Source organism: Mobula birostris, chromosome 4 (genome assembly GCF_030028105.1).
Source record: "Mobula birostris isolate sMobBir1 chromosome 4, sMobBir1.hap1, whole genome shotgun sequence".
Lineage (NCBI taxonomy): Eukaryota > Metazoa > Chordata > Chondrichthyes > Myliobatiformes > Myliobatidae > Mobula > Mobula birostris.
The window spans coordinates 51,263,857-51,276,802 of NC_092373.1; the positions used below are offsets into that span (position 1 = coordinate 51,263,857).

Sequence of the window (12,946 nt, forward strand, 5' to 3'; positions counted from 1 at the left end):
TATGAAAGGGAACTTGATGACGGTGAGATCAACATGAGTGAGGCTGATGTTCTGGAGCATGTTGATATTAAGAGAGAGGAGGTGTTGGAGTTATTAAAATACATTAGGACGAGTAATTCCCCAGGGCCTGATGGAATATTCCCCAGGCTGCTCCACGAGGCAAGGGAAGAGATTGCTGAGCCTCTGGCTAGGATCTTTATGTCCTCGTTGTCTACAGGAATGGTACCGGAAGATTGGAGGGAGGCGAATGTTGTCCCCTTGTTCAAATGGTAGTAGGGATAGTCCGGGTAATTATAGACCAGTGAGTCTTACGTCTGTGGTGGGAAAGCTGTTGGGAAAGATTCTTAGAGAAAGGATCTATGGGCATTTAGAGAATCATGGTCCAATCAGGGATAGTCAGCATGGCTTTGTGAAGGGCAGATCATGTCTAACAGGCTTGATAGAGTTCTTTGAGGAGGTGACCAGGCATATAGAAGAGGGTAATGCAGTGGATTTGATCTACGTGGATTTTAGTAAGGCATTTGACAAGGTTCCACATGGTAGGCTTATTCAGAAAGTCAGAAGGCATGGGATCCAGGGAAGTTTGGCCAGGTGGATTCAGAATTGGCTTGCCTGCAGAAGGCAGAGGGTCGTGGTGGAGGGAGTACATTCAGATTGGAGGGTTGTGACTAGTGGTGTCCCACAAGGATCGGTTCTGGGACCTCTACTTTTCATGATTTTTATTAACGACATGGATGTGGAGGTAGAAGGGTGGGTTGGCAAGTTTGCAGACGCCACAAAGATTGGTGATGTTGTAGATAGTGTAGAGGATTGTCAAAGGTTGCAGAGAGACATTGATAGGTTGCAGAAGTGGGCTGAGAAGTGGCAGATGGAGTTCAACCCGGAGAAGTGTGAGGTGGTCCACTTTGGAAGGACAATCTCCAAGGCAAAGTACAAAGTAAATGTCAGGGTACTTGGTAGTGTGGAGGAGCAGAGGGATCTGGGGGGTACATGTCCACAGATCCCTGAAAGTTGCCTCACAGGTAGATAGGGTAGTTAAGAAAGCTTATGGTGTGTTAGCTTTCATAAGTCGAGGGATAGAGTTTAAGAGTCGCGAGGTAATGATGCAGCTCTATAAAACTCTAGTTAGGCCACACTTGGAGTCCTGTGTCCAGTTCTGGTCGCCTCACTATAGGAAGGTTGTCGAAGCATTGGAAAGGGTACAGAGGAGATTTACCAGGATGCTGCCTGGTTTAGCGAGCATGGATTATGATCAGAGATTAAGGGAGCTAGGGCTTTACTCTTTGGAGAGAAGGAGGATTGAGAGGAGACATGATAGAGGAATACAAGATATTAAGAGGAATAGATAGAGTGGACAGCCATTGCCTCTTCCCCAGGACACCACTGCTCAATACAAGGGGACATGGCTTTAAGGTAAGGGGTGGGAAGTTCAAGGGGAGTATTAGAGGAAGGTTTTTTACTCAGAGAGTGGTTGGTGTGTGGAATACACTGCCTGAGTCAGTGGTGGAGGCAGATACACTAGTGAAATTTAAGAGACTACTGGACAGGTATATGGAGGAATTTAAGGTGAGGGGTTATAAGGGAGGCAGGGTTTGAGGGTCAGCACAACAATATGGGCCAAAGGGCCTGTACTATTCTATGTCCTATGTTTTATGTTCTATCCTGATCACAGTAAATAATTATTGATGGGGTAAAATATGTTTATTAAAGCAGATTACTATTCTATAACAAATATTGTTAACAATGGCAACATTCAGTTCAAAAAATGTTTAAACATGCTTAAATCTTACCTGAGATCTCTTTCGTGAAATTTTAGAAAATAACATTGGCATCACATTTACAATGCCTCCTAAACAAAAGCATGAAGACATATTAGTTTAATTTAAATTTGATACGGTAGCACAGTTGTAAGCTAGATCTAAAGATCTCTATTAATTCCAAAGAACAAAATTAAGCACTAAATTAATTCTGTTCAATGTAGATTTCATCATTATTGATTTAAGTACTTTTGCTTGGTCTAAGAGTTGCAGTGATGATCTAAAATGCATTCCTTTAAGATTACCATTTTGCCACTCACCTTGACCATAAGATTGTAAGACATTGGAGCAAAATTAGACTAAAATTAGACCATTTGGCCCTTTGACCCTTTGAATCTTGGGTGATTTATTTTCCCTCTCAACCCTATTCTCCTGCTTTCTCCCTACTACCTTTAAGTAGCTATTAACCTCCACTTTAAATATACCCAATAACTTGACCTCCAGAGTTGTCTGTGGCAATGAATTCAACAGATTCACAATGCTCTGCCTAAAGAAATTTCTCCTCATCTCTGCTCTAAAGGGAAAGACTTGCACTCTGAGGTTGTTTGCTCTGGTTCTGGACTCCCTCAACATTGGAACTATTGTCTGCACATCCACTCTATCAAGGTCTTTCAATATTTGGTTGATTTCAATGAGATGTCCCTCTTTCAGGCCAAGAGCCATCAAATGCTCCTCATATGTTAACTCTTTCATTTCTGGAATAATTCTTGTAAACCTATTCTGGACCCTCTCCAACACCAGCACACTCTTTCTTAGATAAGAGGCCAAATGCTGCTCACAATACTTCAAAAGTATTCTGAAGAACTCTTTATAAAGTCTGAGCATTACATCCTTGCTTTTATATTCTCATGTTCCTGAAATAAATGCTAATATTGCATTTGCCTTCCTTACTACTGACTCAGCCTACAAGTTAACCTTCAGGGAATCCTGCAGGAGGATTCCAAGTCCCCTTGCAATTCAGATTTCTGAATATATTTTCTTTTTAGAAAATAGTCTGTACCTTGTTCCTTCTAACAATGTTCATGACCATACACTTCCCTACACTGTATTCCATCTGTCACTTCTTTGTCCATTCTCCTAATCTGTCCAAGTCCCTCTGCAAATTCCTTGCTTCCCCAACACCACCTGCCTTTAAGGGACTCTGACTCAAGGGTAGAATAGCAAATGCAGATTTATGAGCACCTGCCTACGAATGTAAATGTTTACATAGTATGTATGTTTTATCCTATGGCATGCACTGGCCACAACTATAACTTTGAGGCAAGAGTGGGGTGAGTTTGCATGTCCTAAGCAAATATGCGCCACATTTATTTTATCATTTAAATACTATTATTTGCAAATTAAATTGCTCACATGAAGCTTTCTTTGGACTTAATTGATGTGAACAAAACACCAGCAAAATTATTGAAAAACAGGTGTTTGAAAACTAATTAACATTAAAAGATTTTAACATACTTAATTTTAAATCATAACATGTCCATGTTTAATCATATGTTTTGCATTGAACAACTTTTGTTATTGAAATAAGAATTCTTTAGCATTGCAAATAAGTATTTTTTTCTCAGAGTTACACAATCTTAGGCTGTGAAAGCTGAGTTGAAAATCTATCATTTTCCACAATTAACATATTTTATATTAGAATCAAAAACAGGAAAGAGATACTGTGTTAATGCAGCAGATATAGTTGAGGTTCTGTAGCCAGGACATTAATGGTGGAAGATTTGACAATGGTAATGCATTGAACATTAAGTTCAAGATCAAGTTTATTATGATTTCAACTGCATACACGTGTATTGCCAAACGAAACATTCCTCCCGACCAAGGTGCGCAACACAGTATGCATAACTCAAACATAACACAAAGTAAAATTAAGGTGCATTAAGTCACAAGTTAAAAAGTAAACAGTATAATCAGGAAAGGCAGCAGGTCCTGATGAATTAGTAATAGAACAAATTATTGCCATTGAAGATTATGGAATTGAAGAACTTACTGATTTAATCAATGATATTTATGAGACTGGAATAATACCAGAAGGGATGAAAAAATCAGTATTTATCACTCTTCCTAAGAAACCTGGAGAAATAGAATGTGAATTACATAGGACCATAAGTTTAATGAGTCATATCACTTAGATACTTTTAAGAATTTTGATGACAAGAGCTAAAAGTACAATACAAGCTGAAATAGGTAAAGAACAATGTGGTTTTGTGAAAGACAAAAGTACAAGAAACGTTATATTGATGTTAAGGATACTATCAGAACGAGCTACTCAAGTGCAAAAAGATTGTTTGTTTGTTTTACTGACTACACAAAATCATTAGATAAAGTGAAGCACAGTAAGTTATTTGAAATTTTACAGAAAACTCTTGATCTAGATTTGAAAGACCTCCGCCTAATCAGAAATCTGTACTGGGAACAAACTGCCGCTGTAAGAATAGATGGAGAAGTGAGTCAATTTACAAAAATCAAGAGAGGTGTTAGACAAGGGTGTGTTTTCTCCCCTGACTTATTTAATGTGTACAGTGAAACAATATCACAAAAAATAAGAGACATCTTGGGAATCAAAGTTGGTGGTGAAAACATCAATAATTTCAGATATGCAGATGACTGTGTTAATTGCAAGTACGGAGGAAGAACTACAAAACTTAATTGATATAATTGTTGAAGAAAGTGCAAAAATGGGTCTATCTATCAATTGCAAAAAGACAGAATGTATGGTGATATCCAAAAAGAAGGAGAATCCTATCTGCAGGCTGAGAATAAATGAAAAAGACATAAAACAAGTAAAGAACTTTTGCTACTTAGGAAGCTGGGTGACATCAGATGGTAAGTGCGACTTGGACATCAAAAGAAGAATAGGGATGGCAAAAGACACCTTTACGAGAATGAAGAGTATACTGACCAACACTAAACTAGGCACGACAACCCCCCTCAGAGTACTGAAATGTTATGTTTATCCAATTATGTTATATGGCTCAGAACGTTGGGCAATATCTAATAACATGAGGATATGAATTGTAGCAGCAGAGATGTGGTTTTTGAGGAGGATGCAAAGAATATTATGGACAAAACGAATATCTAATGAGAATGTCATGAACAGAGCAAACACAAAAAGAGAAATAATGTATGAGATCATGAAAAGGTAACGTAACTTCATTGGATATGTGATTAGGAAAGAGGAGTTAGAATGCACAGTAATTATGGGAAAGATTGAAGGGAAGAAAGCAAGAGGAAGACAAAGACAAATGATGATGGAGACAGCAGCCAGAGAACTGGAAATGAATAGCAATGAATTGATCCACTTGACCTAAAACAGGAGTGTGTGGGCCATGACAGTCAAAGCTCAAACTGGGCATGGCACCTGATGATGATGATAATGCTTCTGGCACTTAATACATGATGCGACATGGGTGGTGGCAGGGGGTTGAGGAGTCCCATAGCCTGGGGGCAGAAACTGCTTCCCATCCTAGTGCTATGGTACCTCCAGGCTGATGGTAGTCAAAGAGATTGTATATCGGATGGGGAGGATCATTGACAATGCTGAGAGCCCAGCCGAGGCAATGCTCCTGGTACATATCTCAAACAGGTGGAAGAGACACCCGAATGATCCTTTCAGCAGAAAATAGTTGGTGGTTAGACTTTTAGATCAGATTAGATTAGAATAGCTGTTATTTGTCACATTGACTTTGAAACATATGAAATCCTTTTTTAATGGGCTTCTCTAGAGATGCAGCCCGTTAGCCCCTCGCTAACAGCCACCAAACTCAGCAGTGAGAAAACCACCTTCCTGAGAACCCTTCATGCCCGCGGTCAATATGATTTGGGTCCCTCCATATCTGTGAGGTTGCGGTGCCTCATCCACCCGAACCCCGATTTGTGTGAATACCGTGTAACTTACTGTTCCCATCCAATCACCCTTCAGCAAGAAATAACGGACTGTTCACTGCATACAATTATAAAGAAAGTATATTTACGAACGTTAACTTAACCAAAGAGTTATTAAAGAAAAGAACAAGAAAAAACCAAAAGGGTCCATCATAATTAAACAGTCAAATGTGCACAGGCATGAGCTCAAATTTTCCAAAAGCTGTTGTGTCTAATGTACTCACGGTGCTAACTCCCATTCATTGATCCCCGGTAAAACTCCCCCTCTTGGGCTCCATCGGATTCCCACCATTTTGAATCCTATGGCCAGTTCTGTCGAGCTTCTTCTCTATCTCCCACCGAAAAAAAGACCTTGACCCACCTCAGTGTCCATCACAAAACCTCTCCCCCAGTGCTCTCTAGAACCTTCTCTCAATTCCATCCTCCTGATTGGACATGCAACATTCCGAAGCATCCCTTATCTTTAACGGTAACCCAAACACTACCAGCAGAACACATTGCTTCTACAGAAAATCATTACGTGAAATATCCGACAACATTAGCAGTAAAATATTTACCAGGGTGTTCCACAGGTAATGAAATGCGCCATTTGCATCGACGGCCAACATAGTCCAAGAATGTGCTAGGGGCATCCCGCAAGTATTATCATGCTTCTGGCACCAACATGGCATACCCATCACTTATTAACTTTAACCATCTGCCTTTGGAATGTGAGAGGAAACCACAGCACGGGGAGGAAACCCACACAGTCACAGGGAGAATGTACAAACTCCTTTCCAAGAGTGGCGTGGACTGAACCCCAATTGCTTGTGCTGGCTGCAGAGCGTTACGCTAACCGCAAAACTACCATGCCACATATTGGTCAATGTCTTGGGGGCAGTTACTGCGATACAGAGGTTACTTGCCCAATTCTTACATCCACATTTATATTTGATGCCTTGCTATAATTACATCTTGGTGCTACAGATTAGTTTTACATTGCATCTTTCAACAATTCAAATCACTAGCTGTACTCTTATGATTCATTAGACACAGCTGCTCTTTAAAAAATAACAAGGAGACTTCCTGCTTAGAGATTTGAGTCTATTCATACCTTCTTCTTCCATCATCAGCAGCTCAAGTTCCATCCAACCTTACTTTCCAAACAGAACAGTCAAACTTCTTCCAATCGCATAGCAAGTAACACTTGGAACTGCATCACCAACATATGCCAGCCTTGAGTCTCTGGAAGCTTTCTTGCCTGAGTCAGAAATGTATGCGTTCCAGAGACTCTCTGTAACTGACGTAATTATTACAGCAGTTTACTAAGTGGCTACTGTTCAATGTTAGAGCTGGCAATGTTCTGGTGGGAGAAAGAAATAATTGGAGTTAATTCTAAATGCCAAAATAACATGGTGATAAGTAGACTTAATTAGACACTGATTCAAAATTCAACTAATTTGTTGAATTGAATTCAGAAAGTCATCTCAAATTAAAAAGGAAGGCACTCAGCCAGATTTTCAACCCTGACAACACTGAGTGTTCTTTGGTGCCATTTCAGAACTAACTCACCGCAATAAAATTTAGTTTGGCATATTTGAGCTCCTGGGATTCAATTCAATCAATTGCAATCGCAGTAATACCAGCTAATAGGAAATTACTGTGGGTTCAGCTCATTAACAGAATGTCCAGTTTCTAGCAAGATCATCACTTACTACTTCTCCTTAAATTTCCCACCTTGAACATTGAGGAGCAGATAGGGAGACAGATTCTGGAAAGGTATAATAACAACAGGGTTGTTGTGGTGGGAGATTTTAATTTCCCAAATATTGATTTGCAACTCCCTAGAGCAAGGGGTTTAGATGGGGTAGAGTTTGTTAGGTGTGTTCAGGAAGGTTTCTTTTTTTAAAATTTTATTTTATTTTTTGCTCAGCATAACAAAACTTTCAATTTCCAGATACACTTGCATTTACATTTCTTCCCCTCACAGATATCAGCTATCAGAACACTTCCATCAAAATATAGACATCATCATAACATTCTATACAAAAGTCCTTATTAGTATAGCAGACAGGTTTACATCTATATACTGCAGAAAAGGTTGCCATGTTTTATGAAAACTATTTGTTTTTGAATGTACCATACATGTCAAAAAGTCCAAAGGAATGTATTCCATGATTAATTTACGCCAACCAAAAAGTCCAAGGGCCTTAACGGCTATCCAACAAAGCAAAATATTCTTCCTCGCACAAAATGTCAAGATGTTAAGAAGTTTTTTCTGATGTGCACTAATAATACAACTGCTGGGTAAGCCTAAGAGAAAAGACACTGGGTCCAGTTCAAGCTCTATCTTCAGAATCTTTTCCATTTCACCCAAAATATCACTCCAGTAAGCCTGAAATTTGGGACAAGTCCAAAAACAGTGGGTGAAAGTTCCAGTATTCACTTTACATTTTGAACACATTGGAGAAACAACCGTCTTAAATTTTGAGAGATGATCTGGAGTCAGATGGGCTCTATGCAGAATTTTGAGTTGCAATGCTTTAGTTCTATTACAAACCGAAAATTTCTTTGTATTATCACAGATGTCTTCCCATCTTTCAGCTGTAATTTCTACTCCCAGCTCTTCCTCCCAGACACTTCCCAGCTGCTCAGCCTCTCCACAAGAACATTCCCTCTGGATGCTGTAAAAAGTACTAATAGAGACTTCACCCTTAGAACAAAACACCCTCTCTTCTATGTCAGAACTATAGAAATCAGTTAACAATGATTTTTTTTCTGTATATAATCTCTTATCTGAAAGAAACGAAAAAGATCGTTGGGTATGTTAAATTTCTGCATTATTTGACAAAAAGACATCATCGTTCCTTCATCAAACAAATCTCCTAGATGGAAAATACCCGTAGAAATCCAAAGTTTAAATCTAGGATCCATTATGCCAGGCTGAAAATCTGGACTACCGGTTATTGGAGCGAAGGGTGATATTTTCGCTGCGTTGCCCTCAATTTGTCACACCGCCCTCCAAGCCCTGACTGTATTAATTGTTATTGGATTGCGACAATATTCCTTAACTAGTCTCATCTTATCGAAGAAAAGCAAATTAATAAGAGGGCATTTTGCTTGTGAAGCTTCAATGTCTTGGCAAATTGAGGATGGGTCCCTGCAAACCCAGTCAACCACATAAGATAAAAACTTAATTGATATTTTTTGATGTCTGGAAAATCCAGACCCCCTAGACTACTGGGAAGCTGTAACTTAGACATTTTAATACAGGGTCTTTTTTTGTTCCAGATGAAAGAAACAAACCAGCCATTTATTTTTTAATGTATTTGTTGGGTAAAAATGACTGGAATCATTCGTATTGGGTAGCGCAGACAAGGAAGAATGTTCACTTTGAGCAAGGATATTCAGCCAAGCCAAGAAATGGGAAGAGTGTTCCATCACTCAAGATCCTGTTTGATTTTGTCAAATAACTGTGTAAAGTTAGTTTTGAACAATTGATCAAACGTAGGTGTGATAAATATGTCTAAGTAAACAAAACCTGTCTGCGACCACTTAAAGGGGAAAACACCCTGAGTGTCAGGTACCTGCTGCAGATTCCCCAGAGATCTAGCCTCTGATTTTGTAAAGTTGATTTTATAACCTGAAAAGGTACTAAATGAATTGATGCATTGTATAAGGTGGTGCACTGATATAGCAGGGTTTGATAAGAAAATTAGAACATCATCCGCATACAATGTAATTTTATGTGACTTTAGTCCTATGTCTGGAGCAGATATTTTGGGGTCTTGCTGAATAGCCTCAGCCAATGGCTTGATCACTAGTGTGAAAAGTAGTGGTGATAAAGGGCAGCCTGCCAGCTGCTCCTCAGAATATTAAAGTTATCCGACCTAATACCATTAGTGAGAATCGCAGCCAAAGGATCATTATAAAGAACCTTCACCCACTTAATAAAATTATTGCCCAAACCAAATCGTTCTAAAGTGAAAAAAAGATATGGCCATTCGACATGATGAAAGGCCTTTTCTGCATCTAAGGAAACCATCAAGCTGTCCACTGCCTGTTGCTGACATGCCTGAATTACATTAAGTAATCTTCTGATATTGTTAGATGATCTACGGCCTTTTACAAAACCCATTTGATCCTCTTTTATGATAAAAGGTAACACAGTTTCTAATCGCAACACTAAGGTTTTAGATAAGATTTTAAAGTCAACATTTAACAATGAAATAGGCCTGTAGGAGGCTCAGTCTTCAGGGCTCTTTCCTTTCTTAAGAATTAGGGAGATATTAGCTTCTCTCAATGATGGTGGGAGGAGACCACAATTAAATGAATGATTGAACATGTTTAGCATAGGCTCTGATAATAACCCTGTGAACTCTTCATAGAATTCACTAGTGAGTCCATCAGGACCAGGGGCCTTCCCACTTTGGAGCTGTCTCACAGCTTCCTGTATCTCATGTATAGATAACGGAGCATTGAGGAGGGACTCTTGTTCAGAAGAAATGCCTAGGAGATCTAAATTCCTGAAAAAGGACTCCATCTTAGATTGTCCATCATTACATTACTCAGATTGATACAGTTTAGAATAAAAATTCTTAAACACAACATTAATCATTTTAGAATTACTAGTGAAGGCTCCTGTCCCACCCCCAATTGAAGCAATAGTCTGAGAGGCATTTTTCTTTCTAGCTAAATAAGCCAAATACCTACCCGGTTTCTCACCATGTTAAAACAAACGTTGTTTAGCAAATGTCAATTTTCTTTTGGCCGCTTGTGTAATTAAAGAGTTCAGTACAGCGTAGTGCTGTGATATTCTGCAACTTGTCTGCAGAAGGCTTATTAATATAATCCTTTTCAGCTGCCACAAGCCTTGATCCCACTCCGCAGCTTGTTGCTTCTTACTGGCAGAGTAGGAGATAATTAATCCCCTTACATAGGCCTTCACGGTTTCCCAGAGCATCAATGGACTACTAGCTGATTTGGAATGAATAGATAGGAAAGTTTTGAATTCAGAAGTAAAGTAGTCCATAAATTTATTATCTTTTAGAATAAAAGGATTCAGCCTCCAATGTCTGGATCGTGCTGAATTATCTTTGGGTTTAATACTTAAATATACTGCCACATGGTCAGAAATAGCGATATTTCCAATTGTGCAGGATACAACTAAACCTAGGAGCGTTTTGGGGGTTAGAAAAAAGTCTATTCTGGTGTAACACTTGTGTGGATTAGAAAAAAATGTGGAAGTCTTTGTCTGAGGGATGTAACAACCTCCAGACATCCACAAGTCCTAGTTCTCCACATGTGAGGAGAGCAATGGGGGACCACTAGGCACTCAGTCCATTAATGGGTCCACGGGACAATTAAAATCCCCATCAACAATAATATTTCGTATTGAAAAGCTTGTAAGTTTGGAAAAAAATATTTGTTAGGAATTTGAGAGGATGAGCTGGAGGGCAGTAAACATTGAGAATACCATATTCCTCTCCATATATTGAAGCCTTAACAATCACAAATCTCCCATACTTATCCTTAATGCAGTCTAATAACTTAAAAGGTAAGTTCTTCCTAATTAAAATGGCCACCCCCTATTCCTGGTATTAAAAGATGAAAAGTAGACTTGATCAAATCCACTCTGTTGCAGTTTTAGATGTTCTTTATCATTTAAATGTGTCTCCTGCAATAAGGCTATATCCACCCTTTCCGTTTTCAGGTTTAGTAGGATTTTCTTTCTCTTGATTGGTGAATGACTCCCCTTAATGTTCCAAATGAACAATTTTAATATATTACTAGTCATAACCCTTTATAACAATCATGTGACTCTGGAGGAAAAGAAACCCGGCTTAAGATCAGCTGAGCAGCAATAAGTAAATAAAAAAAACACAAAAAAACAAAGCGCCAACAGCGCTGAACAAGGGGACTTACCCCACACTTAAAGGGAATATCTGAACCTTCTAGCACCCCATTTTCTGCCCCACTGCCAAGATGGCATTTAACATAGTCAAAAATGAAAACAGGACATAATTTATCAATCCACCAATTTGTTACTGTCATATTTAAACTCCTTCAGGCTGGAGCAGCACCGCTAATTTAAACAAATAATGAAACTGTATCAATCAAAACAAACACGTTACCCATCCTATAAGATATCTTGCCGTCGAGTAATGAAAAGGTAAAATAAAGCGACCATTGAGCATGTTATCGTCCATAACCAGGGCTACACAATATACTGTATACATTCTTTAGCCCAATGTGTCCACAAAAGTTTTAGCTTTGCCAGGAGAATCAAATATCTTGGTGGTCCCATCGTAGGTGATTTTCAGTGCCGCTGGGTATAGCATAAAGTACTGGATTTCGGATTCTCTCAGCCGCTTCTTTACCTGGTCAAATTCCTTGCGCTTCCGAATAACGGCTGCCGAAAAATCTTGAAAAAACATAAGCCGGGATCCCACATATATTAAAGCCTGGGCATCAGTCCCGCAGCGCCTCAAAGCCTCCATCACTGTTTGCTTATCACCGAAATGATGGAACAGCACGAGGACGGGTTGAGGGTGTTGGCCTGGGCCCAGTTTTGGCACCAGCATGCAATGAGCTCTTTCCACTTTAATGCATCCAGCCTTGGTTTCCAAATCAAGGAAATTAGGCAGCCAGCCCTCAAAAAACTTTGCCGGTTGGCTGCCTTCTGTACCTTCAGGTAGACCGATGATTTGTATATTCCTTCTCCTACCTCTGTTCTCAAGATCATTGATATAGTCAGACAGGCTTTGAACTTGCTTTTCTAGTGCCCCGATGTGGCTTTGGGCCTGATCAGTTACAGTTTCTACCACGGAGGTTCGCCCCTCAGCCTTGGTTGTCCTTGTATCAAGATTTTTAAGCTCCAATGTGTGGTTTTGGAGTGTTAGAGAGCGTGGAGGCAGTTTCTTGTCCATCATTTTGGATATGTTCTCCGTAACTTCCTGAATTACTTGACCAAAAGCAGGGTCCAATGTGTTAGCATAGCTAGCAGTAGCTAGCTCCTCAGCCCCGGGGGAGCGCTCTGTGCAGCCCATCTTGGCATGGTGTTGAAGCAGCTCAAAAAAAAATACTCATCAAAGTTCATCTCATTAAATCCGACACTTGAGCATTTTAAAAAAAGTTGAAATGGATAGGTTTATATGCGAAATTATCAGTGTTGCAGTGCTGAGCTCAGCAGACTTTTCACCGCACCACCATCTTGAAAACCCCCAGGAAGGTTTCTTGACACAATATGTAGATATCTGAGAGGC

General features: G+C 39.5%; 1 protein-coding gene across 1 annotated transcript in view; it reads right to left on the reverse strand.

The window, feature by feature from the left end:
* LOC140197022 (uncharacterized) overlaps nt 1–12,946 on the reverse strand; it is a 389,174-nt gene that overhangs the window by 176,827 nt on the left and 199,401 nt on the right. The window contains exon 9 of the mRNA XM_072256957.1: nt 1,791–1,849. Within this exon, the coding sequence (XP_072113058.1) occupies nt 1,791–1,849 (59 nt within the window). The remainder of the gene's footprint in view (nt 1–1,790; nt 1,850–12,946) is intronic.